General features: G+C 37.6%; 2 protein-coding genes across 4 annotated transcripts in view; one reads left to right on the plus strand and one right to left on the minus strand.

The window, feature by feature from the left end:
• LOC126092568 (PSME3-interacting protein) overlaps positions 1-13,203 on the plus strand; it is a 138,500-nt gene extending 125,297 nt beyond the window's left edge. Inside the window, exon 8 of one of the 2 annotated variants that reach the window (XR_007521359.1) lies at positions 12,707-13,203. The gene's annotated coding sequence lies outside the window, so the exon portion shown is untranslated. Of the gene's footprint in view, positions 1-4,435; positions 4,561-12,706 lie in introns of those variants that run through there. The other variant, XR_007521360.1, reaches the window with a different exon arrangement.
• LOC126092566 (embryonic polarity protein dorsal-like) overlaps positions 1-27,419 on the minus strand; it is a 106,734-nt gene that overhangs the window by 1,161 nt on the left and 78,154 nt on the right. For both annotated transcript variants that reach the window (XM_049908239.1, XM_049908240.1), the window contains exon 11: positions 8,128-8,501. In XM_049908239.1, the coding sequence (XP_049764196.1) occupies positions 8,184-8,501 (318 nt within the window). In that variant the 3' untranslated portion in view covers positions 8,128-8,183. The remainder of the gene's footprint in view (positions 1-8,127; positions 8,502-27,419) is intronic.

Here is a 27,419-nt window from a genome sequence, read left to right on the forward strand (position 1 = left end):
AGCCTTCAGCACTTTAATGTTTTTGGATCACCAGAAAAATGATGGAAAGTCAATAATAATGTAAGCTATCTTAACTTTCAGCAATGGAGCTCAATATTGTATACAATTTTTCATACTGCACCAGCAGAACTATGGAAAGGAGTCAGAGAAAGATCTGAGCTGATTCCATAGTCAATGTGGACATATAGTAATAAAAATTAAGAACTATCTGTAATAACACACACTCCGGGTTGGAGTGTGTGTGTGTGTGTGTGTGTGTGTGTGTGTGATTTTTCTTCCTGTTGTGCCAGCCTTCAACTCAACATGTCATCTTTAAGCTGAGTAGCAATCTAATAGATATTCATATGAACCAAAAAGAAGAATTATGGATTAAGGGCACAGAAGAAATTCTGAACTTAAAAAATGTTTTGCCCAATGGGGAGCCATTCGGAATCCAGAAATAACTCCCCCTCCCCGTTGAATGGATAACCCTAACAGCTTGCAATTTATATCTGTTTTCACTGTTGTTATCAGCTATGCTTAACAGATCTTCCAAGGTAGAGATTTTTCATTTATCTTTACTGGCTTGAACATATCAATATACAAAATATGTACCGGTACTGAAAACTTTAGAAGCTGTAATGTAGCTTGTGAATGAGTGGTGTCCGAAAATGCGTCACCACCTCAGTTTCCTTGCCTGAATTATCTACCGGGAAAATAATGTTGTACAGAAACTCAGGTCGGTGCAAAATAAATTTTTAGTTCAAAATTGTATCTGGCTGTATTCAAAGTTAATTGCTGGCCATTAAAATGGAAATAAATAACAAAATTTTAAGTTGTGTGTGTGTGTGTGTGTGTGTGTAGAAAGAATACATTTTTTTTTTAGATGATTTGAAGGTATACATGGTGTGAAATTTAGTACACAGAGCTGCCATCTGTAGCATCAACAACAGCACTGATCGAGATGAGCACTGAGTCAAACTGAGCTCAATGGGACATTTACTTGTGGTCTTGCATTATTCTGTTGAAAGCTAATGTCACAGAGACCTTGAAGACAGGGCACAGCCATCAGCCTTTACATGTCTGAAACGTAATGCCTGCTGTCCTAATTACCATAAGAGTGAATCAGAGGTGATAATTGTTGTGTACTCTATGGTACCCCATAACATTACTCAAGGTGCTGAATCAGTATGACTACCAAATTCCGACACATGCTGGTAGATGTTTCTCCTTCTTACACAAGGCAAAGCACAATCACACAAACAAAAAACATTCAAATACAATTTACAAATGGGAATCTTGTTACAAAATCTTTCATTAAACACAGACTGTAGGTGGCGTTACTCCTGCTCACTTTATGCGATTGCACTGAAATGCTAATCACGCTATCATTCGAGCTTGTTGTACAGTTTATGACACTTTTATGTTTGTTGCATGCTTTCTTCATTGTGTTCAAGTTTTAATGGCTAGTAGTGTATTTAATAAATTAGAAATTCTTGCATTGATATTACAATACATATACTCACTCACAATTTTTGCTTAAGGGGACCCAGCACTGAGCAAATTGCCTATGGGTGATCATAATAAAGCTGGTACCCATTTCTCGAAAACTATTTGCTCAAATAACACTAAATTTGAAACTTACATAAGTTGTCATATTTTCTTCAAAGCATATTACTTGTACGACAGTATCATTGTTATCGGTAGAAATTTATCAAAAGTATGAGACTTAAAAAATTGGCATTTAAAAAAGTATTACCAAAATATGTATCACACCTTTTATTTGACTGTCATAATTCTAGGACACTTTAATGAAAATGATGTAATTAATTTCTGTGCCTAGTTTCACTGACACACGTGTATTAGTTTCAGAGAAAATTGTACCTAAAACTAAAAATTTTATACTTCCAGGAAAATGCAATTAAAGTTTTTTGGTATGATATGTTCAACTTAGAGCCCACAGCTCACAGTCTAGTGATCAACGTTGCTACCTCTAGATCACGGGGTCCTGTGTTTGATTCTCAGCCAAGTCAGAGATTTTCTTTGCTCAGGTACTGGTTTTGTGTGTTGTTCTCATCATTTCATTCATCTCACTTTCACTGACGTGCAAAGTTGTCGAAGTGGCGTCAAACAGAAAGACATGCACCACACGGCCAAACAACTCCATAAGGTGTCTCCCAGCCAAAATACTATACGATTTCATTTCATTTCACTTCTTCAAAGTTAAAATTTGCCAGGTACAACACTGCCAACAGGTTTCTATATCCTACAGCTTATTTTTGGAGCCTCTTTTTAAAAATCTGGCCTCTTTTGTCATCTGTACAGCACTTTTCTTGGCCTCCCACACCCTCAACTGCTAAACTGACAAGTGCACTCTTCATGTTCACTCCAGGCTCTATGTCTGTATCACTGAAAACTTCTATCCTGCTGACTATTCTGCATTGAAACACAATATTACATCCATGAAACCAGTTCTTAGGGATTTGAGGCACACAAATACTGTTTTAGGCAAGCATTTCTGCATACAGGATGCTTTGGACAGAGATAATGATATGGCTCCTCGTCTGTAGCAACCCTGTGAAAGAGGAGGGCCCACACAGCTTCCCTCATTTCTTTTAAATTATTAGTCTTTCATCAACTTCCTACCTAAATGTGTTTGGGCACGATCAAAACATTCAAGTTTCATAATGTTCAGTTCTTTGTTCGGATTATATTGCACCACACACTGAAAAATCTTACTGTCAAAATCACCCATATACCTGGCACAGTGTACACAGTGTTTCACCTCTGAATGATTGAACCCTTTGCCTACACCAATAACTTTCATTTCTCCACTGTATCTGTCAGAAATTTTCACTCATCATTATGTAATCTTATCAGGACTTGCACAAGCACTCAAAAATCAAGAACTTTCCCAAACTGAAGAGACAACACCTTGAGAGAAGTGTGACCTTTCTTTTGCCATACACCATCAAAATCTGCAGGATGTCTTTTGCTTAACTTACAGTAGCACTCTAGGCATCAGCTCTCATTGATTCCAAAGTTACTTTCTCCACTGTTGTTCAACAACTCCAAATAAAAATGGAATTTTCTCAGTGGAGGTGGCAAATCTATTCCACACTGTGTCTGTACAACCTTGTTGCCTTCGCCAATACATCTCATTCCACACACCAATCTCACACTTATGCTGTGCATCCATGCATTTGTTGTCTTACAAGTAGAGGTCCCAGGTGGTGGGATCACATTTCTGAAACCGCCTATAGACTGATGTAGGTTAAGATCCCAGACATCACACCCTGCAGCCATTCACCCTGATGGGAGGAGGCATAAAAAATAAATAAATATTCAGAATCTGACATGACACTTGTTAGTTTTAAATACATTCTGATGAATGGACTGGTTGTGTAGCATAATGGACGTGGTAAGGGCCTATCATGCAAAAGATTAAATGCTTAACATTTTCTTAAAATCTTTGTCAAAGTAAGTTTGAGCATTATTTTTATTCATTTATCAATAATTGATTTAAATGTATTTTTTTATTTCTATTCCTTTGTCATGTCATTTTAATCACATTATGAACTTTTTATTTGTATCATTCCTCTTCCACTCGGAATGTTTGTGAACGTGAATTTAATTACATTTCAACATTTGAAAATGCTGTTCTATCAGCTACAAACAAAAGACAAAATAATCTATTTCTATTGACTATGCAATATCTAATTCCCCAGCTCATGAGCATATTAACAGATTATCGACAAATGCTAATTTAAAAAGAGGTGATTTATCATATGTACGGCACTACAGCACCAGAAAATGGGCTTTACTTGCAACAGAACCCACAAACTATATCTGATTTCTAGGTGGGGTGTGTATGATACTGCAAGCAGATTGTAAAGCAATTCGCTTATCATTCTCTTTATAATTCTAATTGTTATTCTTATTTTCTAAAAAGGTGTTAAGAAAATAAGATCAGTAATAAATGTGATAAGACAACATTATCTGTTAAAACACGTTCTGACACAAAAAGAACTGGAACAGAGTCGAAATGAAACAGTTGAGTGTATACTGAATCTCTAGTTTAGTGTATACTGAATCTCTAGTTTAGTGCTTTTAGCATTTTTAATACTTATTCATTAAAAGACCTCTTTCAGCCAATGGAGAAGGTTTTAAAAACACTTCTGCAGTGTGGAAGTCAATATCTTGTGTGCATGTGTGTGAGTAATATCATCAATTTTACCTCAGGTGTTCTTGTTTCAGAAATCTGTAAGTAGACACTCATCTTCTGTCCCATGTACTGTTAATACTATCATATTTCAATTTCTTTACTGTCAGCTGTAGAGCAGTAAGACATAAACTATGTACTTTTATTGTCAATATCCAGTTAACATACTGAGAATTGTCATCATGCCTTTTTATTCTACTATTTTATATTGTAATTATAGTTTTTTCTCTGCAGCTCTGGTCCAACAATCGTAACTCTGGTTTCTACAGCACAGTAGTAGTAAGAAGAAATGGAAGTGAATATGGGAGAATAAAATATATTCTAACAGAAAATTAGGGGAAATGTGAATTTCAGGCAAGTTGTGATAATGTAAGGGAGCATTTCTGCTTATCTATGTAACTGGTGGAGACAAAGTGTTGCAAAGAAATAAATTATTATTATAGTAAATGTGTGAGAATGTGGTACAAAGGACAGAGTGATATTGAAGTTCTTAAGAATAACAACAGACTGTTAGCTACAGAAAAAATCTGAGGGAATGCTGAGTTCATATCTTGACAAACAGCACACTGTGAAACAACAAGTCTTTACCTTGGTGCTTGATTCAGTATGTGGGCTGTTTGAAAGTTACCTCCCAGTATCATCATCTCAAAACTATGCAGTTTGAAATATGCTTTGCCACTTACACAGAGTGTACATAAAGTCTGGGAACACTTTCAATTATCTATTGCACAAGAACTAAACATTGTACCTATGTTATACATACTGCATTTTGAAGAGCAACTCTGAAAGTTTTTTTTACAAATATTTGATATGTGAACCACAAGTGACCTGGCAGACGTCAATACGGTAATCGAATTCTTGCCATACCCGTCCCAGCATGGCATCATCGACTGTGGCAGTCGCTTCCCATATTCTTTCCTGTAGCTCTGCTATATCATGTGCTAGAGGCGGTACATACACTAGATCTTTAATGTGTCTCCACAAAAAAAGTCACAGGGAGTGAGATTTGGTGATCGGAGAGGCCATTTCATGAAGCAGCTCTCTCCCCACCTAAACTCGCCATGTTTGCGACTATCGCTGATTATCGGCAAATTACCAAACTATGCTGTGGCAGTATACATGGGGGAGGGGGGCACTTCCAGGGTTTCTCTTCAAAATGACATATGTATGAGGGCTATTCAGAAAGAAGGGAACGTTCTGGCATTAAAAAAAACTAAGTACAAGAAATACATATTATTATATACATCTGAAAGAGTGACTGACATACTACTTTTCCACATAGTCACCAAACACACTGAGGCACTTATCATAGTGGTGGACAAGCTTTGAAAGACCTTTGTCGTAAAATTCTGCCACCTGAGACTTCCGCCAGTGAGTCATGCCCGCCTGGAGTTTGACATTGTCATCAAAGTGCTGTGTTGCAAGCCAGCTCTTAATCTTGGGAAACAAGTGGAAGTCGCTTGGTGCAAGATCGGGGCTGTAGGACGGATGAGGGAAAATTTCTCATTTGAATGAATTAAGGAGTTCTTTAGTGCGGTTCGCCATGTGAGGTCGAGCATTGTCGTGCAAAAACAAAATTTTGGATGTCAGCTTTCCTCGGCATTTGTTTTGAACTGCTCTTCTAAGGCTGTGCAAAGTTTGACAGTACTGGGCAGAATTTATGGTTGCTCCACGTTCAACAAAATCAATAAGAAGCACATCTTGCCTATCCCAAAACACTGTCACCATCAACTTCCTTGCTGACAAGGTTTGCAAACATTTTCTTGATTTTTGGGGGGACCTCGTGTGCTCCCACTCCGTGGACTGTAATTTTGTCTCACAATTGATGTGTTTCACCCAAGTCTCGTCACCAGTTATGATTCGATCCAGTAATGAATCACCATGTTTGTGGTAGGCCTCCAGATATGTCAACGTTGCCCCCATTCACTGTTCTCCATGGTGCTCTGTAGGCATTTTGGGCACCCATCATGCACAAAATTTGTGATAGCCTTGCTTTTGAGTGACAATTTCAAACAACAAAGTCCGTAAAACTAATGGAAAAGAAAGCGAAAGCTCCGTTATTGTGAAGCAACAGTTTTCACGAATTGTTTCATCAACTTTAGCGACAAGATCGTGTCAGTCACAATGCACAGGCGTCCAATCTTCTCTTCATCATGAACGTTGGTTCGGCCATTCACTCATTACATTGTTTCTGTACACTTCGCACAGTTCACGATAAATTTCTATAGGTTTTAGGTTTTTTGCCAACAAAAACTGTATCACAGACTCCACCTCACAACTGGCGGTATTTTCGATTGCAGCGCACATTTAAAATTCAAATATCTAAAAAACCAGACATGCAGAGATGTTCCCGTTGTCATGGATGGATGCCGACTGAGCTGCTGAGCATGCACATACCAAAATATATGCGATTGGCACACGCCTAGCGGCGTCACATGGCAATATTCCCTACTTTCTCAATAGCTCTCATATGATATCTGTACAGTGTTTGGTTCTTGTACAATAAATAATTGAAAGTGTTCCTGGACTTTATGTACACCCTGTACTTAGCGCCCAGCATACACTTACTATCAGTTTCGCTAAACTATTACCGTATCTCCTTTCCACCCATTAACTCCCCCCACACATAGTTACAACTTCAGTAACAACTTTCTGCCAGCAACTGTTTAATTTCCTTTCTGCTCAAGTTTCATATTTTGATTTCCCCCCTCCACAATTGCATCTTTCTTGTTGCTGTTCAATTTTGTTCTCCCTACATCAATCATCTCATCCCTTACCTCTGATTTTAGAACAACCCTTTTTGTACTTTCCTTTACTGATCCCTGTTCATAAGCTCTTTTATTAAAAAATAATGACCCACAATAGACTAGTGATCTAAAGGATGTACAATCTGGGCTGAGGTCTTCCAACTGTTAACAATAATGTGACACATCTTCATGATAGCCTTAATTACATCCCCAAATTGTTTCCTCCAATTCCCCACAAAGTGTCTGCCCATTTTTAACTGAGAGTAAAACACTTCTTTGGGAATCCGATTATTAGATAGGCAAACTACCTGATCTGCCCATCATAAGTGGCATCTTAAAACTATAAATTCTTTACTGATTGTATGTCTCTCTCCCTCTCTTTGGGTCAGGGGCACTGAACATCGAGGTTATCAGCACCCAACTGGTGATGTTGTTCCCACTTTGTAAGATGCAGTCTGTACAGCTCCAGAATTCCGATCCTTAAAACAGGGTGGGAATTACAACTGAATTTCATTTGATGATCTTTGTTGCAACACTGGCCTTGTGATTGTAAAGTGCTTGAGATCTTATTCTGCCAAAGAATGCTCCAGCATAGTTAACTCTGTATTGAATTTCTGAATCTATATCTGCAATTGATGGGAGGATGCTGCCCAGATATGGAAGAGTGTTGGCTAGTTGAAGACTTACTCCACCGATGACGATACTGGTATTTCTTTGTCCTTCCACAAGTGCAGGTTTGTGAAGAGATTGTGTTTTATTAGTATTGTCTTCATCATATAGCTGTTAAAGAAGATGAGCACAACATGAAGAAATTGGGTGATTACGTTCTTAAACTTTCACTGTCGCATTTTGAACTTCTTTGACAGGTAATCACATGGTATGAAACACGACAGTTTGATTTTGATCCATAAAGCAAAATTAAGATGAAGGGATCCAGGCATCCCAATGTCCACATGCAATGAAGCTATGACTCCCATAGTTATCTAACAAAGTCATGGACACGATGACTTTGGAACTGATTTACCTCAGTCACAGTACACAAAATTTAGAATTAAATTTGTAACATTTATATAAAAAATCCAATGTTATGGAAATTGTCACCATATTAATTCAGATGGAAAGATGAGATGTTTAAAACTATATGGGAATAATAAATTTCAAATTTGTGACAGACATTACCTCCTACTTCCATGATTTGCAGGGATCTTGCTTGCACCTTGTGCATTAGCAGACTGTCAGTGTCCAGTTCCTTTATACATGCTGTTCAGACTGCAAATGTCCTGCATGGTAGTGTTTGCGAGTCTTGTCAGGCTGTCAGTCATGTTAGTGCCACCAGCTGCCTCTGTATTTGCAGCTGCACCTCCCCCATCTGTGAGGTTCAAGTTGCTGGACAGATTCTCCGATAGTGAATTGTAGAAAAGACCAAAGTTAGCCAAATCGCCTGAGTCGATGTTTCCCAAACTCAGTTGCTGACTGTCCAGGTCTAGGAGTTCAGTGCCACCTCCAGCACCACTGGTTACATCTGCTATCCTCTGCTGAGGCACTTGTACCGGCTGCAACAAACATGCAAACAATGTGGAGACATGTGAAGCTGTATACCTGTTTTAAAAACTATAAGGAATTTAAAAAAATGGAAAATCCAGGATGGAATGTAACAATATAATGAAAAGGATAGTTGCTATCCACAATATAGTGGAGATGCTGAGTTGCAGAAAGACACAACAAAAAGTTTCTGACAGTCTTTTTTGTTGTGCCTTTCTGTGACTCAGCATCTCCACTAACTGGTGAGTAGTAACTACCCTTTTCATTACATTGTTATAAGTAATTTTATTTACACAGTTTGACAAAAAAGTGAAACACCCACAAGACGTAGTTGGATGTCAATGTTACCACCAGTGGATACGTAAATAATTATAACTGAAATTCTCAGTGACAGGCAGAATGACAACCAGAGTGCATTAGTATTGTTCACTTTTAGTGTTGTTACCAGGCCGGGTAGGGTACATAAGGGGTACAAACAGTGATATATGTTGCGTGTTTACTATGAAGGACACAGAGATGTTGCATACCACATGTAAGACAGTGTCATCAATACCTGATGGTCTGAAATGGGGCTCAATGTGCTTTTACATTTTGCCAGTTGGTCAACTAATGTAATATTCAGATTTGTGAGGCATTTGAATGGGTCAATGGCCGGACATTTGATGGCTTGGGAACGTGAGGGCAGGCATATTTGTTTGTCAAGGTTCCAATCGATCACGTCTGACCACCACGAAGGAAGATCACTGCATCATGCATGAAGCACATTGTAGTGTCTTTCACCTCTGCACCAACCATTCAAGAACAAATAATGGATTCCTCACAACATTATGTGCTATGCTGTGCCATTAGTTGGAGACTAGCAGTAGCCGTACAAGGGAAATACCATCCCTTGCAATGGTTGCTGTGTTTGAAGTGGTATCGTAATCAGGTGGCATGGACCACTGATGAATGGTATCACATTGTTTTCAGCAATGAACTTCAGTTCTGCACTACCATGGATGCCCATTATCATCAAGTATTGCAGCAACGGGGGTAGCAATGTTGTTCTTCCAGTGTTTTAGAAAGGACAGTGGTGTTACTTCTGGCATGGAGAACCAGCAGGTGTGACTTCAGGTTATGGTCACAGACATCCTGCGTCCTCATGTGTTACCTCTCATGCAACAGTATCTGTTGTGTACATAGTTCCGTGCAATCAGCGCGTACACAACTTTCCCAATAGAGCGCGCCCCGCTAAGCACAACAGCGCAGGCGCAGCACTCGTCCGTCTCCGCACTACGAGATGGCGCTGTCTTAGAGACGGACCAAATTCTGCTTCCGCCAATCCGCGTATTAATATGTAACGCAGCCAATGAGATTGCTGCTAACGTAGAACCTTTACTCCTCGCGGATCACACTTGCGCAGTGATACCTGAACGCTCGAGGTATTATAACAAGTGTACAGACCTCTGATTAGTCAGTCTGCATTAGTCTGCACCAGTCTGCATTAGTCTATAGTGAAGTTTCAGTCTGCACCTAATAAGATTATCATATTCCTGTACATAGCCATGAAGATAAATGAATAGATACTTTGTCAAGTATCAGATATATGTGAGAATAAGATTGTCAATTGTAAACAGCATCCAGAATCAAGTTATGTAATATCTATGCCTTTTTATTATTTTAATAAATGTGTGTGAAAATTAATGAAGTTCTGTTTAAAGTTGGTCACCGTCAATCTGCTACTCTAAGCGTGCAAGTGGCATTCCTATCGTCTGACCTAACGGCAGAAGATAAACACACCATGATAAGACCACGAGACATATTGCTGACGCTCGCCTACTTTCACTAGAGCGACAAATCAAATAATCTGATGGTGTGTGTAGCCAAGGTCTTACAGAACGCACATCACAGTATCATGGTGCCATTTTTTAACATGACACTGTTCATCCACAAATGGTACATCTCTATGAACTGTCTGTGTGATGGTGAGGTACTCTGCAGCTGAGGTACTCCCGAGTGCCTAAATAATGTGTGTGGGCGCAATAATTACGTTAACTCTGTCCCAGTGTCGGTATCCTAGATATCAAGGACCAGTTACAACAGTTACGGCCCAGCTTGCCTGAGAGTATACAATGGTTTTATGACACTTGTCCAAACTCAATCAGTGCAAGCATCCAGGTCAGATGAGGTGCAACATCACGCTGATAAGTGGGCTGATACTGATAAGTAATTTTGACTTGTTATTGTAGTCACTGGAATAACACAACATGTTCACTGAACCCATGAAGTTTCATTTTGTTTCCTCTTGCCCTTCAGTCTGCTTCACTTTTCTTGTCAGGCTGCGTATATATAGAAAAAGTTAATCACTGCTGATCTGTAAATGCTTTAAGTCAATTCCGATCATCTGAATATGATAGTAAATGCACAAATCACGGCAATCATTCTAAGGGCACATAATAGATGAGGAAACTATATGGCAATATAAAGTATGCTTTTGCTGCACTGAGAGTACAGGTAGGTAAGTGATGGATCAATCATCTTGCTGGATAAACCTTCCGTGTTGTAAAAAAACTAGGAGCTACGAGTCTTGTCAAACTCAAATCCCCACCCTTGCATGCGCGCGCGTACACACACACACACACACACACACACACACACACACACACACACACACACACACACACAGAGAGAGAGAGAGAGAGAGAGAGAGAGAGAGAGATACTGGCTTGTGGTATCTGTATAAAGTGGGGCATAATGCGATATGCCACAATCGCAAAAGGGAATGGCAATAAATTCCATCCTTTGAAAAAGAGTAAGCAAATTCTCTGGGATGTCTCCGTATACAATCATCAATCACTGTAGCAGTGGTACAATACCCATGTGCCGCAGAAGCTCAGAAGTAATATTGCTGGAAGTAGTTCATTACGGAGTGAGAACACATTTTTGCCTACATGGGAATGTTGCATGACAACATTGCAAAACTACTGACTGCTTGAAAGAAGACACAGGCCACATTTGGCTCTACTGTAAATTCCAAAACTCATAAAATTTTGTTGAAGATAAAGGTGGCATATATCTCTAGAAGCAGTACTCTATTGGATGGGTGGAGAATGACTTTAATGTTTGAACAATGACTGAAAAGGAAGCGCACTGCACACTAAAATACATTGTTGTACTCCTGGAATTCTGTTGGTAGCTGTTTCAATGCTCATGGTGCTGTTGCCATAGCTAACTGCCATTATCTGCAGAGTGGCTAAAATCTTTGTTTTTTTTCGGTATTTGTAGAAATCTGTGGTTGGAATTTTAAAATGTTTTTTACATTATGTTTTAAAAGCACTAACCAAACTCCAATTAAGCAATATTTGTACTATAAATGGAATTGAAAAAGAAATGGTTATATTCAAATAAGAAAGTGATCACATGATATTTTTGTTTAAATTTCTTTCACAACCAATTTACACAACAAACAAACACAAGTTCAAAGTTAAATTGAACGTTCATGGGGCAGAACAGTGTGCATGCACACCTGCTGACATCTACTAAGCAACATAACAAATGTTTCAATAACAACATATTTTTACATTGATGCCAGCCACTACTGATACCTAACAACCACACTAGAAACTATGAAGTCTGCAGATGTTTATGGGTGTCTCAAATATATGTTCAACATCATGAAAAAATATGTAGAATACTACGTCTGCCACACTTTCACATTTTCTGTAGTCACCATAATATTACACAAACTGCACATTGACTGTTAAAAGTCTTACATGAGGGTTTTTTATTTGGAAAGTTTGCAGTCAGTGGATACTATACACTACTGTAGGAACAGGTGGCTCAGGGTTTGGAAGTCTACCGATAGGCACCTGACAGACTTAATTCCAGCTAGACAAAGCCAATATTTCTTGATTGTTAGATCATAACTGATTACAAAATTTGCATGTGCCAATTTCACAGCAAGATGGAACGGCACTAACAAAGTTTAAGTGTGCGCTCCCATTGCCCTGGTGTTGTAATCAGATCCACACTTGATGCATGCTCCCACATACAGTTTTTGTCAACACAGTATTTCTCAAGTGAGTGTTGAGCCCCGCAAACACTCTTGCATGGTAGTTTTATGTTGTCTGGCCATAACCCTTTTTAATGCTCTTTTATCATGTTTTGTCTATACCGTCATTGCCATGGATATTGTCAGTTGAGAAATGTTAAAAAAGTTCAGCCATTTTCTTCGCAGGTGCTCCTGCTAACTTCGCACCATCAAGATGCCCTTTTATGAAACCTGAGGAATTGTACATTTCACTATCGCAGAACAAAGCATATAATACACTAAAAGAAAACCTCAAAGACTTGGAACGTCAACTGTGCACCGCAGTCAAATCACAGTATTTATGTGTACCCAGTGGTGTCAGCTTGCAACAAGATGTAATAAAGTGTATGGTGTTCATATTATTTGGTCCGTCCCCTGCATGTGTTGTAAACAAGCACTGAATATTTCAGCTGCTACACTTTATTATATAAGATAAAGTGACCCCTGGTGAAAAAACCAGTCAACTAAATAAAAAATTGATTTTAATCCTTAACAGAAGAATATTAAGTAACTTGGAACAGTTAATGTTGCGTGTGATGAGGGAACAGTATTGGAAAAAATGGATGAACAGTTGAAGTAGATCTGAACTTCAATTAAAGATACCGCCATCAATCAGATGCTGGGATGAAAGGATCACAAGATCAAAACATTTTGCAAAATTCTACAGATATGTTGGTCAGAATAAACTTAGTACAGCAAGTTCCCAGTATGTCTGGATTAATACAGACCTGAAACTTCACGGGTTGCCGATAAACTTTAATAATCCAAAATGCATGTTTTTACCACAAACTGCAATTTACTGTATTTTGAAACATGTAATATTTGAAAGCCCATTGCATTAGTTACAACTTATTTACAAAACTACACTTAAAACACATTTTATATTTCATCACCAGTTTTCGGTTCACTTTCCAGAAATTGTCCCTTTTCTCTGTTTCTGCACGTCATTTGCTCTTTTCTTGACTAAGGTTCTTGTTTACCAGAGTGCCAAAATCAGAAGTACAGTTAAAAGAAGTTTGTCCTATATACTAAGAATGCAACACATTTCTGTGCAGAGATGTGTGTGATAACTGATCCCATAATGATTGTATGCCTATTGCACAAACCGGAGAAAGTTTTACTGTAGTTTTTCTCTCTTCTAATTCATCTATAACTTCTTATATCTCTTCAATCATTAGAACAGTACATTTGCTTTTGTTTTTGGTCACCTTCCTAGTACCCATAAGTTGTCCGCAACAAGATATGTCACATGGATCATCACTTATTTCCAATGGTTTATTTAAAGCTATTGCTGAGATCTGTTGGCGGCTAGAAAAGTACAGTCAACAAGATATTATTCCTCATGGCAATGTTAACAATAGGCTTTTATTTTGTATGAACTCAGAGCAAGAATTCTGAAGACAAGTGTCCCAGAAAAAACCTAAATCATTTTCTTTCGCTAACGGCTTTATGTGAGTTTGAAATTATGGACTTTTAGCTCCTAGAGGAAGGACTAGACAAAAATATAGACAAGAAATTGTCCATAGACATGCTACATGAATAGAGAACGAACATTTACCAGAAGATGAAATGGGAAACAAAGGAAAAATATATCAGGGATGTTCAACAGTGAGCTTGAGATCTGCATTGTCTTCTGGTGGTAAAACATAAATTCATTCCAATAAAAACAAAATAATGGCTCGTATTGTTTCAAAAACTTCACACTGTGCATAAATAACCTGCAAACCAGATAATCCAAGCCTGGGTAACAGAGAACTTTTAGTACTACCAAAATGACAAAAAATAAGAGACAATATGCATGAAATGAGAAAAAAAGAAAGAAATACAGATCAGGTATCAAAGAATGAAAACGTAAATCAAGGCAGTGAAGTAAAAATTCTGCTGACAATTGTACTAACTATACAAATTCTCGAAATTGACATTTCCTTATGAGTGGGGAAAGGTCAATTTCAACAACTTCTTGTACAACCTCATGTTCTACAAAGATATATTACAAATTTTACATGCAAAAAGCTTGTACCATTAAACCTACAATTTGTGCAACTTTTTCACATCAGAGATAGTACTGCACATAAATCTTGTCAGTGATTAAATACCAACTATGATATAGTTCCGGTCAACAATTTTTACTGACAATGCTACATTCACTTGGGCAACAACATACATAATAATATCCACTGGTGGTTGCAAATTCCAATTTCATCTCTATATCAAGGTATGGTGTAATACGAATGGTAATAAATCTGAAGGTTATTTTTATTCTTGTTACATAATAAGTAGTAATTGTTTCGAAGTGTGAAGAATTTTGGTGACACTGAATTTCAGGTGAAGATATGGATACCTAAAGTTGGGATGCGTGGAATGAATGACATGGTGCAGCACAAGCATTTTTCAAGTGAGACAATATTTCCATCACACTTACTTTCCTGCCAAGCTGGTTTTTATAGTTCATTATCTGGTCACTTGAGCTTTATACTTAACATAATTAGATTTTTGTTAATGTGGTTGGATGTAGACAGATGTATACAGCAGAAAGGTGGGTACGGAAGCTGAGCTACTGCTACCATTAAGGAACATAGTGAGGCAATAAGGTAAGTATCACAATAAGTTCTTATTGAGCGTATTTACATGTGCTGAAGCCAATAGTGGAATTCTTGAAACATTTTTTGCAAACTTTTGAAAATTAATTGCAAAGTATTGTAAATTTATTGCAAACTGATGAAGATGTATTATGAAATGTTGTAAAGCTGTAAAAGTACAAAGCAATTAGAACCAAAAATGGAACTACTAAATAAAATCATTTTGTAATGATAATATACAGTTACACGTGATTATCTTCAAAAACCAATTCAAATAGAGTAGATGTCTACATGATAAATTTGCGCCCAGTGATCATTCTACCATCTCACGGAATATTGACCTTTCCACCCTCTACAGTCACCACCAACTTTATTATCCAGATTAGGACGAATGTCAACCCAGGTGAGCAGACTACTGTCTTCAATTTACACATTAAAGCAAACCTATAGACCAAGTAGCTTCCTTTACAGATTGCAGACCTTATAATAATTTGGAAAGCTTTTAGCCATCTAAGATGAAGCAGTTGGTTGAACCTTTTACGCATTCCTCATAACTGGAGCTGGAGTTTAATACAAATGCATGGTATGTACATATTTTGGCCATTTGGGGAGAAATGCTTATTTTGAATATTTTTTTCTATATAATAGCATGGATTTAGACATTTATGACAGCCTCCATAGCCAAATGGTTAGAGTCGCTGCCTATGGTGTGAAAGAAACTGGGTTCGATTCCCAGTACCACCCCAAATTTTTCTGAGACAAGGAGCTCTGGTACGGGGTCCACTCAGCCCCGGTCAGGCCAAATGAGAAGCTGCTTGAATAAAGAAGCAGCAGAATCATCAGAATTCATCAACTGGCAATAATGGCTGGAGGAATTGGCGACAAGCCGATCACATCACACGATTATAGTTCACTCCTCATACTGCCTTCTAGGCAGCAACTGGCTAGTCAGAATAGGACTATGGCCTAACCTGTGAGTGGTGTTTATTTTATTTACATATATTATATAATTTTTCTGGCTTCAGTGCACATAATACAATAACTTGCATGATAGCATCTTTTACTGATGTTTTTTCATATGAACTATGCCAAAATTAGAGAACATGAATAATTTCTGTAATTTTGTTACAGTCTATCAACTTCATAGTGAGCTCAAGCACCCTAGTCTGGCTCGGTAGATGTCAACAGACTTTGTGCCTTGTTTCACTGCTGTCAATCCTTGCTATCTGTCAGTGGCTGGTACAAATTACTGTACTTGAGCTATATTGCACGAAAAATATGTTAACAGCACTGCAAGAGATACTTGCCTCTGCCAGCTATTCTTCTCTGCTCCTTAACCTGCAATCACCTCTGATGTGAGATCAAGATGGAATTTAGAAACTGTATACCAATTATTATTTTAGAAGTGAAAAATTTTAGAAATTGTGAGCAGGATTTTGCTTCATAGAACTGTATGCAAAATACAGCAACAACACATCACTAAATCATTTCCTTTCTGTGTTTGGTATCATGAAGTCAGCCAACGATGAAATAATTTTCATTATCACTGACAAAGAAAAGGGGTTGGATTTTGTATGGCCCAGTACTTTCTACTAGAGCTGCAAGAAGAGACCTTACATTAAAATGGATCGAGGGAAAGGAAATTCTAAGAACGGACAGGGTTGACATCTACTGTGACTGTTGCAATAAGGATGATGTGTAATTACTTTATTAGTACTAGACAGTTGTGTATTTTAAATAATATTTTTCTGACCAGTTATATACAACATATCAAACCTAACAAATATATGTGTAACAAAAGAAATGTCGATATAGGCTACATTTTGTTTGTACATCAAAAGCTCAAAAAAGTTTCAAGTAGATCAGCACCTAACTTCTGCATGTGATAGAGCAAAGACGAAACTGCGGAAAGACAAAAAAAGTACGAAGTGTGCATCACTTATTAATACAAAACAACTAAATGAGCATAAATCCATTTTTTGTGGTTTCAACATGCTGATTTGCTAGGAGCAAACATACTGTTTGAAAAACTGTCATATACCACATTCGAACCAGTTTTAGAAAAGTACACAAAAAATTATGTCCTGTATCCAACCGCCTTATGCAGAAGTTACCTTCAAGTATCATATGCACAGGTAAGTGAAAAAGTATTTAAGTCAGTCAGTTTCCATGTACATTTACAAACATGTAAAAATTATTCATTTCTGACAGTGTGTCACGGAAATACAGTAATTTTATCTTACAAAATTCTTGGCCGAACACCTGCGATTTCAATTATCTTCTTCCAAGAATGTAAAAATAAACTGTTATGAACTTAAACTCAACTCAACCTCAATATTAACTTTTCATCAATTAGGTGTTAGATGAATTTTGAAAGGACTCGGAAATCCCAAACATATGGGCCTCTGTTGACAAAACTAGTGACTGTATGGGAAAATATATTGCAAATCTGACAGTTGGAAAATTAACTGAGGACAGACTAGGACAATGTCACCAAGTGTTTGCAAAATGCAAACCACTTAACAGTCACGATTTTCTTTATGAAGGAGTGAATGTGTAATTGTAAACAGAAAAAAACATTTGAATAGTCTGTAAACATTTTAGTAAGCCCGTGTGCCATTGTTTCAGTCAGAAGAAGTCAGTGAACTTTGTGGCTACTACCTGTTGTTGTTGTTGTGTTCTTCAGTCCAGAGATGCAGCTCTCCATGCTACTCTATCCTGTGCAAGCTTCTTCATCTCTTCTCCCCAATTCTATTCAGTAACCCCCCCCCCCCCCCTTATTAGTTATGTGATCTACCCATCTAATCTTCAGCATTCTTCTGTAGCACCACATTTCGAAAGCTTCTATTCTCTTCTTGTCCAAACTATTTATCGCCCATGTTTCACTTCCATAAATGGCTACACTCCATACAAATACTTTCAGAAATGACTTCCTGACACTTAAATCTATACTCGATGTTAACCAATTTCTCATCTTCAGGAACGTTTTCCTTGCCATTGCCAGTCTACATTTTATATCCTCTCTACTTTGAGCATCATTAGTTATTTTGCTCCCCAAATAGCAAAATCCATTTACTACTTTAAGTGTCTCATTTCCCAATCTAATTCCCTCAGAATCACCTCATTTAATTCGACTACATTCCATTATCCTTGTTTTGCATTTGTTGATGTTCATCTTATATCCTCCTTTCAAGACACTGTCCATTCCATTCAACTGCTCTTCCAGGCAATTGCTGTCTCTGACAGAATTACAATGTCATCAGTGAACCTCAAAGTGTTTATTTCTTCTCCATGGATTTTAATTCCCACTCCAAATTTTTCTTTTGTTTCCTTTACTGCTTGCTCAATATACAGATTGAATAACATCAGGGATAGGCTACAACCCTGTCTCACTCCCTTCCCAACCACTGCTTCCCTTTCGTGCCCCTCGACTCTTATAACTGCCATCTGGTTTCTGTACAAATTGTAAATAGCCTTTCGCTCCCAGTATTTTATCGCTGCCACCTTCAGAATTTGAAAGAGAGTATTCCAGTCCACATTGTCAAAAGCTTTCCCTAAGTCTACAAATGCTAGAAATGTAGGTTTGCCTTTCCTTAATCTATCTTCTAAGATGAGTCGTAGGGTCAGTATTGCCTCACGTGTTCCAACATTTCTATGGAATCCAAACTCATCTTCCCTGAGGTCGGCTTCTACCAGCTTTTCCATTCGTCTGTAAAGAATTCGTGTTAGTATTTTGTAGCCGTGACTTATTAAACTGATAGTTTGGTAATTTTCACATCTGTCAACACCTGCTTTCTTTGGGATTGGAATTATTATATTCCCTCTTGAAGTCTGAGGGTATTTCGCCTGTCTCATACATCTCGCTCACCAGATGGTAGAGTGTTGTCAGGGCTGGCTCTCCCAAGGCTACTATCTACCGTATTTACTCGAATCTAAGCCGCACTCGAATCTAAGCCGCACCTGAAAAATGAGACTCGACATCGAGGAAAAAAAAATTTCCCAAATCTAAGCCGCACCTGAAATTTGATACTCGAAATTCAAGGGGAGAGAAAAGTTGTGGCCCCACCTCCAAATCGAAACAAAGTTGGTCCATTGTAATATGAGACACAATTTAGGTCGAATGAATGACGATACAGCCACAGTAGTTTGGTTCGAGTCGTGAGCTTAGCAGTTAAGCTTTACCAGGTAGCCGTTGCTATGCGTCAGGCGCTCCGTCCGTATTTATACGGGTACCCTTCCTTTTTCACGTGCTTCGTCTGGTTTTAATTGATTGCTTATTTTTCTTTGATCTGATAAGTGCCGTTCTCTTTGTTATAGGTGTTTACATCACTCTAAGCTGAAAATGCATTATTGTACTGTGTCATATATTGTTTGTCGCATTCTGATAATGAGTGTTTATGGCCTGTCGCCGCTCGCGGCATGGCTTGCTTTTGTGCACGCTACTGCCGCTTACAATTTAAAAAAAAAGGGGGAGAGAGAGAGGGAGAGGGAGAGGGAGAGAGAGAGAGAGAGAGAGAGAGAGGGAGAGGGAGAGGGAGAGAGAGAGAGAGAGAGGAATCGTCTTATTAGCGAAACAATGGCAAGAGACTGCTATTTGTTGTTACTTACACTGCTGCTTTTTTCTAATGATCAACAAGAAGCAAATAATAGACTGTGTATGATAGAAGATGTTTGAAGGAGAATTTAGCGAAAATTTTTCTCTGTTTGGAAATCTTTGCAGACGCCTCTTTAGTACATTACATTCTGCACAGAAATTAGAGTCATCTTAGATTTAAAAATCTAGTCAACTGCCGTGCTTCATTTCTGACTGTATCACTATTAGGCATAAGAATAATACGAATATAAACATGAACGATATGTATATTCTTCCACGTTTGCTGTTGTCTCACTCTAGTTTCGTAGTTTATTAGGCAGACAGGATTTAAATGAGATAGCAGCAAACATGAAAGAATACATGGCAAAATGTTTATATTCGTATTATTCTTATGGTGAAGAGAATACTGCATGTGATTCACAATTCATAAAAGTTCCTATTAGCAGCCATCTCTTCTCACAGGTAGGAAAAAATTCAGAACACAGAGTTGGCCATATTGAGAAAAATCCCAAACAGTCTTGCCAGTCGGATTTTCGTAGTACATTGCAATGCTGCTACATTCGAAGATGAACAATACGGAATTTGTATTTACTTCGTTGGATAATGTATGAAAATGCAGTGGTCGAAACTCGAGGCGGAGAAAAAAGCTCGTCTTCCACCTTTTTTTTTTAAATTTATTTACTGACGCAGAGGTTTTGGCGGCAGTATTTATCTTTGTGCCTGCAAAGCATGCCTGCGTAGTGCTACATATATTCGATGACAGAAGTTAGTTGTGGCGGCACCTACCAACATTTTTCAGAACTTCTGATTACTTTGCACTCGATTCTAAGACGCAGGCAGTTTTATGGATTACAAAAACCGGAAAAAAGTGCGGCTTAGATTCGAGTAAATACGGTATCTCTGTTATATAACAGTGTTCTCACAGGGTTAATGTAATTTCATTCTCTTAGCTTCAGATAGCACAATATTTGGACATGAGCTGCTTTGTTATGTGCTGTCACATTACTTTGTTACTTCTGAGTTCCATGTGACATTTCTACTATAGTGGATGATTGGTATGAAACATATGCTGCCCCCACATCATGAAGTGATGGAAACTGATTATCCACACACCACTTCTCTCCTTCGAAAATTGCATGTGCTCCTTCCCCTTGACCCACAAACCAAGGAAGCTGTGTTTGCCAAAATGTCTACAGACTGTATGCCGTGTTTTGAAATGTAACTGTAATTTGATATTTCCATTATTTTTCAGGAATACTGAACCAATAAAAAAAAAAGGTCCTACCATCGTTCAAAGATGTTGCTCCATATGTGATGAAGTCTGGGAAAGCAATTAAAATATTTTATCGTAACCTAAAGAACATTACATGTTTGGCCTATACGCTGTATTGTATAACTGAAACCGTAGGTCTAAAATATGCTCAATATGAATATGTGATATCCTCAAAAAACAAGGTAAATAGTCACACAAAAAACAAAGGTTTAATGATTCTGATGGTGTTTAATTGAACTATATGCTGACTTTCTTTCTAATGAAGATATTCTTAAAAGCATCTGCCCCTGCTGCCGCATTAGAGATTTACTGGCAGATTCACCTTTACCACAACAGCCTATTTTAACTAGAGGTGGTGACTGGATAAATGCTGCTATCTTTTTACTGTGATAATTTTAATGAAGTAGGGTCAGGTAAGAGACAGTAAATTACCATAGATTTGTTGAACTTAATTGTCAGCTTCATTCTATTGAAAAACTCTAAATTACTGCGCCATTAACTGATTTTTTTTTTTTTTTTTCTTCACAGACACTTTTGAAGCCACTGCTGCAGTCTGCATTAAAGATGTACAAGTGGCATTCAAGAAACAGATTTTAAGCAAGGTCTTATTTACATCAAATCAAGTTTTGTGCATTTGACTGCAACAACAATCAAGCTGGAAGTCACAGGTATATCACTGATGAAATCTTTAATATTTATTGAAGAGGTTGAAAAATCTTTGCATGCATCCTATGGAGCTCAAAAGATATGCTGAACAAATACTGATTTTAAGTGTATGAAATTAAAAAAATATTTTTTGGCAAAAATACAAAAGACTTTCAAACTGGTCTGACTCTGCCTGAAATTTCTTCATGCTGTATGCACCTGTGAAGCAGTAAGTTCATTTTCCATGAACAAAAATGTTCTGATAGATAAAAGCATGGGCGTAAGTGAAGAAACTTCAGAGAAATTGGTTACTGTGCATTTTTTTAGAAGCAAAGAGAAATATATATAGAACTGAATTTTGATAACACTTTTTTTATTGTTTTACAACCAAATGTACAAGTAGTGATTAATAAGCCATGGGATTTTTTTCCCTTAAAGGATCTTTATTTATTCATCATCAACTTGTCCCCTTCAGATATAATTGTGCCAACACTTTTTCCTATCTTGGAAACACTTCTGGGACTCACACTTTTTGTTTGGTGTTCAGCTCCTTCAGAGATTCTCTTTTAACCTCGTCAATGGTGGCAAAACAACATACTTTCATGGTTCTCTTCAGCCTCAGGAATAGAAAGAAATGACAGAGGGGGGGCATTTCCAGTGAATATGGTGACTGAAGCAAAGTAACGGATTTGCTTTTTACCACATATCATGGACAAGCATTGAGGTGTGAGCGGCTGGATTAATTGTGAAGCAATTTACAACGAGTGGTTTTGCCAGAATTCTGACAGTTTTCTTCGGATTGCTTCAAGCAAACAGGAAACAGGGTACAACTACTAGGCAGTATTCCTTACCAACTGTACAACCATAAGGCAGGAACTCATGATGCGCTACCCATTGTAATCAAAGCAAACAATGAGAAGAACCTTCACATGTGATTGAAATTGTCAATTTTTTTGGTCTTGTCTCTTTTTTTCCATTGTGATGACTGGGTATTGGTTTCGACATCATACCCATCTGATCATGTTTCTTCGCCTGAAATAACCTTCTTTAGAAGTTGTGCATTGTTGTTGACTTCATTAACAATTCTTGAGCGATATCTATGTTAAGTTGTTTTTGCCTGAAATTCAAGATTTTGGAATAAAGTATACTGCTACATGTTTCATTCCCAAAACATTCTAAAAACTTGTTTGTTATTAGTCACGGATATTCCAATATGATCAGCAACCTCTCTGATAGTGATCTGATGATTCTCCAGAACCATATTCTTTACTTCTTCCACATTGTTATCAACTACTAATGTGCTAGGGCATTCAGGACGGCCATTGTCTTCAATGTCTTCTCAACCCTCTTTGAAATGTTTATACCACTAGTAAAATCTTACCATACTCATAATAAATTCACCAAAAGCCACAGTCAATGTTACGAAGGCGGTGCTGCACTTTATTCCATTTTTCAAACAAAATTTAATGCAAAATATTTGATCCATCTTTTTCAAAAGTAAAAATTCACTGATCACTCAAAAAGCTTTTTGACTGTCAACAATAAACTAAATATTCGAAACAGCTAAAAGTCCAAACACACATCACAAACAGGATTAAAAAAACTGAATATCAGCTGTATAAAGGCCACAAAATTAAAAAAAAAATCTATTTGATCACACCTCATACATGTATAGCGATACGATACAGCATGACTGCATACGTTTTACTATTTGGTAATGCACGAAAATCGGTGGCCTACCCGCAACACTAGGAATTACTGTTTAGGATTTTGGAAATTCTAAATAGTTATTTTAAATATCTTCCTAAAATGTGGATAATGGAAGAAGTAACAGTTAACAACTCACCGTATGTTTCACGTGTTGAGTCAGTGATACGCACATAACGAAATTACAATGTTGCTAAGTTTTTGCACTATCTCCTCCTTCAAAGCTATATATTATGATACAGTACTTCTGAACAAACGTATAGCTGTATGGCCACACTGTCGCAGCTGAGTACACTGTGAGAGGCTGTATTGGGCTTAGTGGGTGAGGGGAGATAAGAGACAGGGAATGGGAGGGAGGGATGAAGATGAGCATGATTGATAGCACAGAGGTAGAGGCAACAGGTGCACAAGATACGAATGTGGCAGGAAGTTAGGTGCAAGTGCGACACGGGTCACATAAAACTCCCCCTTCCTGCATCAGAGTGTGGCACATTCCCATCCAGCAAGCTCGTGGCCTCTCTCTTCCAGCCGTCATCATTACTTCCCTCTGGTTCTTTTTCCCCCATCCCATCTCATTTCTTCCCTTATCAACTCCATCTGATACATCTGACTCCAGCTGAACTGCAGTGCAAGTACAAAGCAACTGAGTAGACAATGTATCAGTGCAGATGCATGTGTGACTGTATATGTATGCCCACATTTTCTGTACTAGTTAACTTCGAAAGACATCATCCAAAAGTTTAGCAATATTTTCAGTCGTTTTTGTGTGTTTATTGGCCATTCAACCTTTCAACTATACTCTAAGTCATTAATACTTTGGAAACCCGCCACTTAGAAAAATATCGGGCCTAGAAAATCTGTCATTCATGCCATATATAATTGATGTAGCTTCAAGAGTAATATGTACTAAAAAGGAGCCAGCTTCAAGATTTGTTTTTCGTATTTACTTCAGTCCTTTGACAGGTTACAGTTTTTGAAATATTGGCAACAGAAAATATAATTATCCTCCACAAAAAAAAAGTGTGAGGTGAGTTACTGAGCAATTTCTTCCTCTTGAGCTTGCAAAATTTCTTGCCAACACAACAAATGTGATGTATCTGTAGCAGAATTACAGCAAAATGCGAAACCTAACAAGTACATACACTAAATAATGTCAATGTGAAACATTGGCTCAGCCATTCGCAACAGCAGCTGTTACATTCTCGAATGTTTCTTTCGAAATAAATCTAAAAATTGACAACAAAAGGCTGTACCAGACAAGGGACATGTTGTGAAACATCCTTACATTGATCTCATATGAAACAAGCCCAGTTTTTGAGTGACAGTTGGCTTGCTTGTCGAGAAAATCACAACCTGACCTATACTTGAGTGTGTTCTTTTTAACACAAAGTTGTGGCCCGACCTACACTTATTGTATTTCTAAAATGTGAGGCATGTGTAAAACAGGGTCAGTCTAAAGATTATTGTTTTTGATTTTGTAGCAAAACTTTTCCTTGGAAGATAATGTTTATTATTTATTTTAAAAAAAGAAGAGAATAAAAACCAGAAATAAAGTTTTAATGAATACGGGGAGGGTAGTTACGATTTAGGGAACTAACCTGGTATTTGCTTGAAATGATTTAGGAGTACATTATCACTCTGTACTTGTCAATTACCACTCCTTGATGACCTAATTCTAGAGTCAGCTCTATCTCCTTGAATGTAGTAAGTGACAAATTGCCACTGTTTACTTTCAACAATCAACAGATATAAAATAACTCAATAACAAAATATACTCATTCTGTCGTAAAATAAAATATGAGATCAGTAAAAGATGTTTCATACAGTACAAACTTCTAGAAAGAATGAAGGCAGACAAAGTAATAAAGAAGTTCCACAGTTCCACACATTCTTCCAAACCAGGGGAAAAAAGAAAAAGAACCAGTGGTAAGGCCAAACCAAAAAGGACTTAGGAGAAATGCAGACTGCACAGGAGACCCTACTCAAGCAACAAATTCAGAATAGAAGTAAAAAAATTCAAAGATGTAAAAAAAAGGCAAAATGAGCAGAAAAAATGGGGTCAAATAGTCAGATGAGCGGAAAACAGATTACACTGAGAAAAAGAAGAGTTTAAGAGATGAATTAAGGAAAATAGAAACAGAGAGTTATTTTAATGGGGTTCATAGTTAGCCTAAAAAAACTATAGTGATGTCAGATTCACAAATGTGTACACAGTATTTATTGCACTCAGCTTGTCACACTTCCCAATTCTCACACCCACTCTAGCACGTTTCCAATAAAAAAATTTTCTTCTTATTTTTTGCCAGCAAAAATGCATTAAGACCTGGTCATTTTACCTTAGCTTATGTCAATTTAGGAAAGAACCATGAGAACAGTGATAACTCAAGAAAATGTACAGCAACTGACACCAAAGTCTATCATGTCATTATCAAACAATGCTCCACAAGATCAACTCATACAAACCAACAGTATTGTGATCTGCTTGCACTATCTATGCATACAAGAGAGTAGAGGAAAGTAATTTTTGTCACCATGTGACAACACAGCTGGGACAGCCAACTTCGTCAAATACCACCAAAGCATGATTTACTGAACACAATGCGATGGGAAGTCACTGGCAGGTCTAATTTAAGCCAGAGGTGAACAGGTTTCCAGTCCATTGTTAATAGACTGCAACAAAATGACCCAATCTTTTCATAACTTAGCCTACAGTGATAAAGAGTCAGATGGCGCCGATGAATTTTATTTACTGTTCAGTACTTGAAGTACTCTCTAATAACTATGAAATGAGCTAAGTAACCATTGCAAGGATATTACCATCAAATACTGTACATGGAAGGCTTATGAAAGTCGTATGTATGCTACATGACCAATCAGGTGTGTACCACTTAGTACTATCCTAATATGGCATGTCCCCAGTGAGCACGCCAAATGTGGACACGACTGCATATTAATTAAGGATTGTTCCCTTTATGGATGAGTAGTAATCATCAGCTTGGCATGCTGCTGTACAGCTGCTTAAGGTAATTGTATTCAGTAAGACATTGTCTATTCTATACAACAATGACATACCCTTTTAAACATTTGAAACATATTCAAAGTGGTCACATATTCTTTTCCTGAAATTACATTTGTAAGTTTCAATAAGCAGTATTCTACACTGTGGGTGAGTTTCACAAAATATGAGGTCTCTAATTCAGTAACTTTTATTTTTGTGATATTTTCATGACATGTGGAAATCGGTAGAACTTACCTGTTAGACTTAATATCATCCCACTTCGCGTCTATGAAAACTATCACTGCAGACAAATGTCTAAATATTTTCAACTTATTTGTATACATAACAGCTGCATCTGAACCTAAAATTAGGCCACAACCCCTGACAGAATATGGAAAATTGGCTTACAAAGTGCAGTCTCAATTGTTGTGACAAGTGTCATATAAAAAAAGAGCTGTAACAGCTGCAGCATATACTCATTAAACTAAATTTCACTTCTTTGTTTATAGTTGGATATTTGGTTTTTATGACACATGAGAGAACTCCCAGCTGTTCACATGGGGTTCAAAAATCATAAAGTCCAGCTGATACCTGTAGGCTAATTTGTACTACACAACAGACAACAAATGTGTACATGTAATTGAACTGAATAGTACTGACACAAGAATCAGGAGCTGTAAAGATGATAAATGTTTCTGTGGCAGTCTTTCATCAAAACAGTATCCAGAAATAGCCCAATATCTTGAATATGTTATGTGCCAGAACAGTGTGCATTATTAGTCCTGGAGCATCTTTTGTCTTGCCTCTGCATCAGTCATCAGTAATGTTAACCTTGTACAACATTTATTCACAAGGACATCAACTTGTAATCATTGTAAGAGAAGGCCAAGTGTGGCACAATTCTGGGCTAATTTCAGCATTAGGTCCAGTGGCACATTACATAATTATCTTTTATTGCTCCCAAATTATTGGGAGATTTATATTTACTTTTCACTGCACACACTGAATGACACTGAAATTATGAATTCTTGTTGCATTAGTGATGCTGGATGCTGAAAAAACTA

The sequence above is a fragment of the Schistocerca cancellata genome, chromosome 7, assembly GCF_023864275.1.
Source record: "Schistocerca cancellata isolate TAMUIC-IGC-003103 chromosome 7, iqSchCanc2.1, whole genome shotgun sequence".
NCBI lineage: Eukaryota > Metazoa > Arthropoda > Insecta > Orthoptera > Acrididae > Schistocerca > Schistocerca cancellata.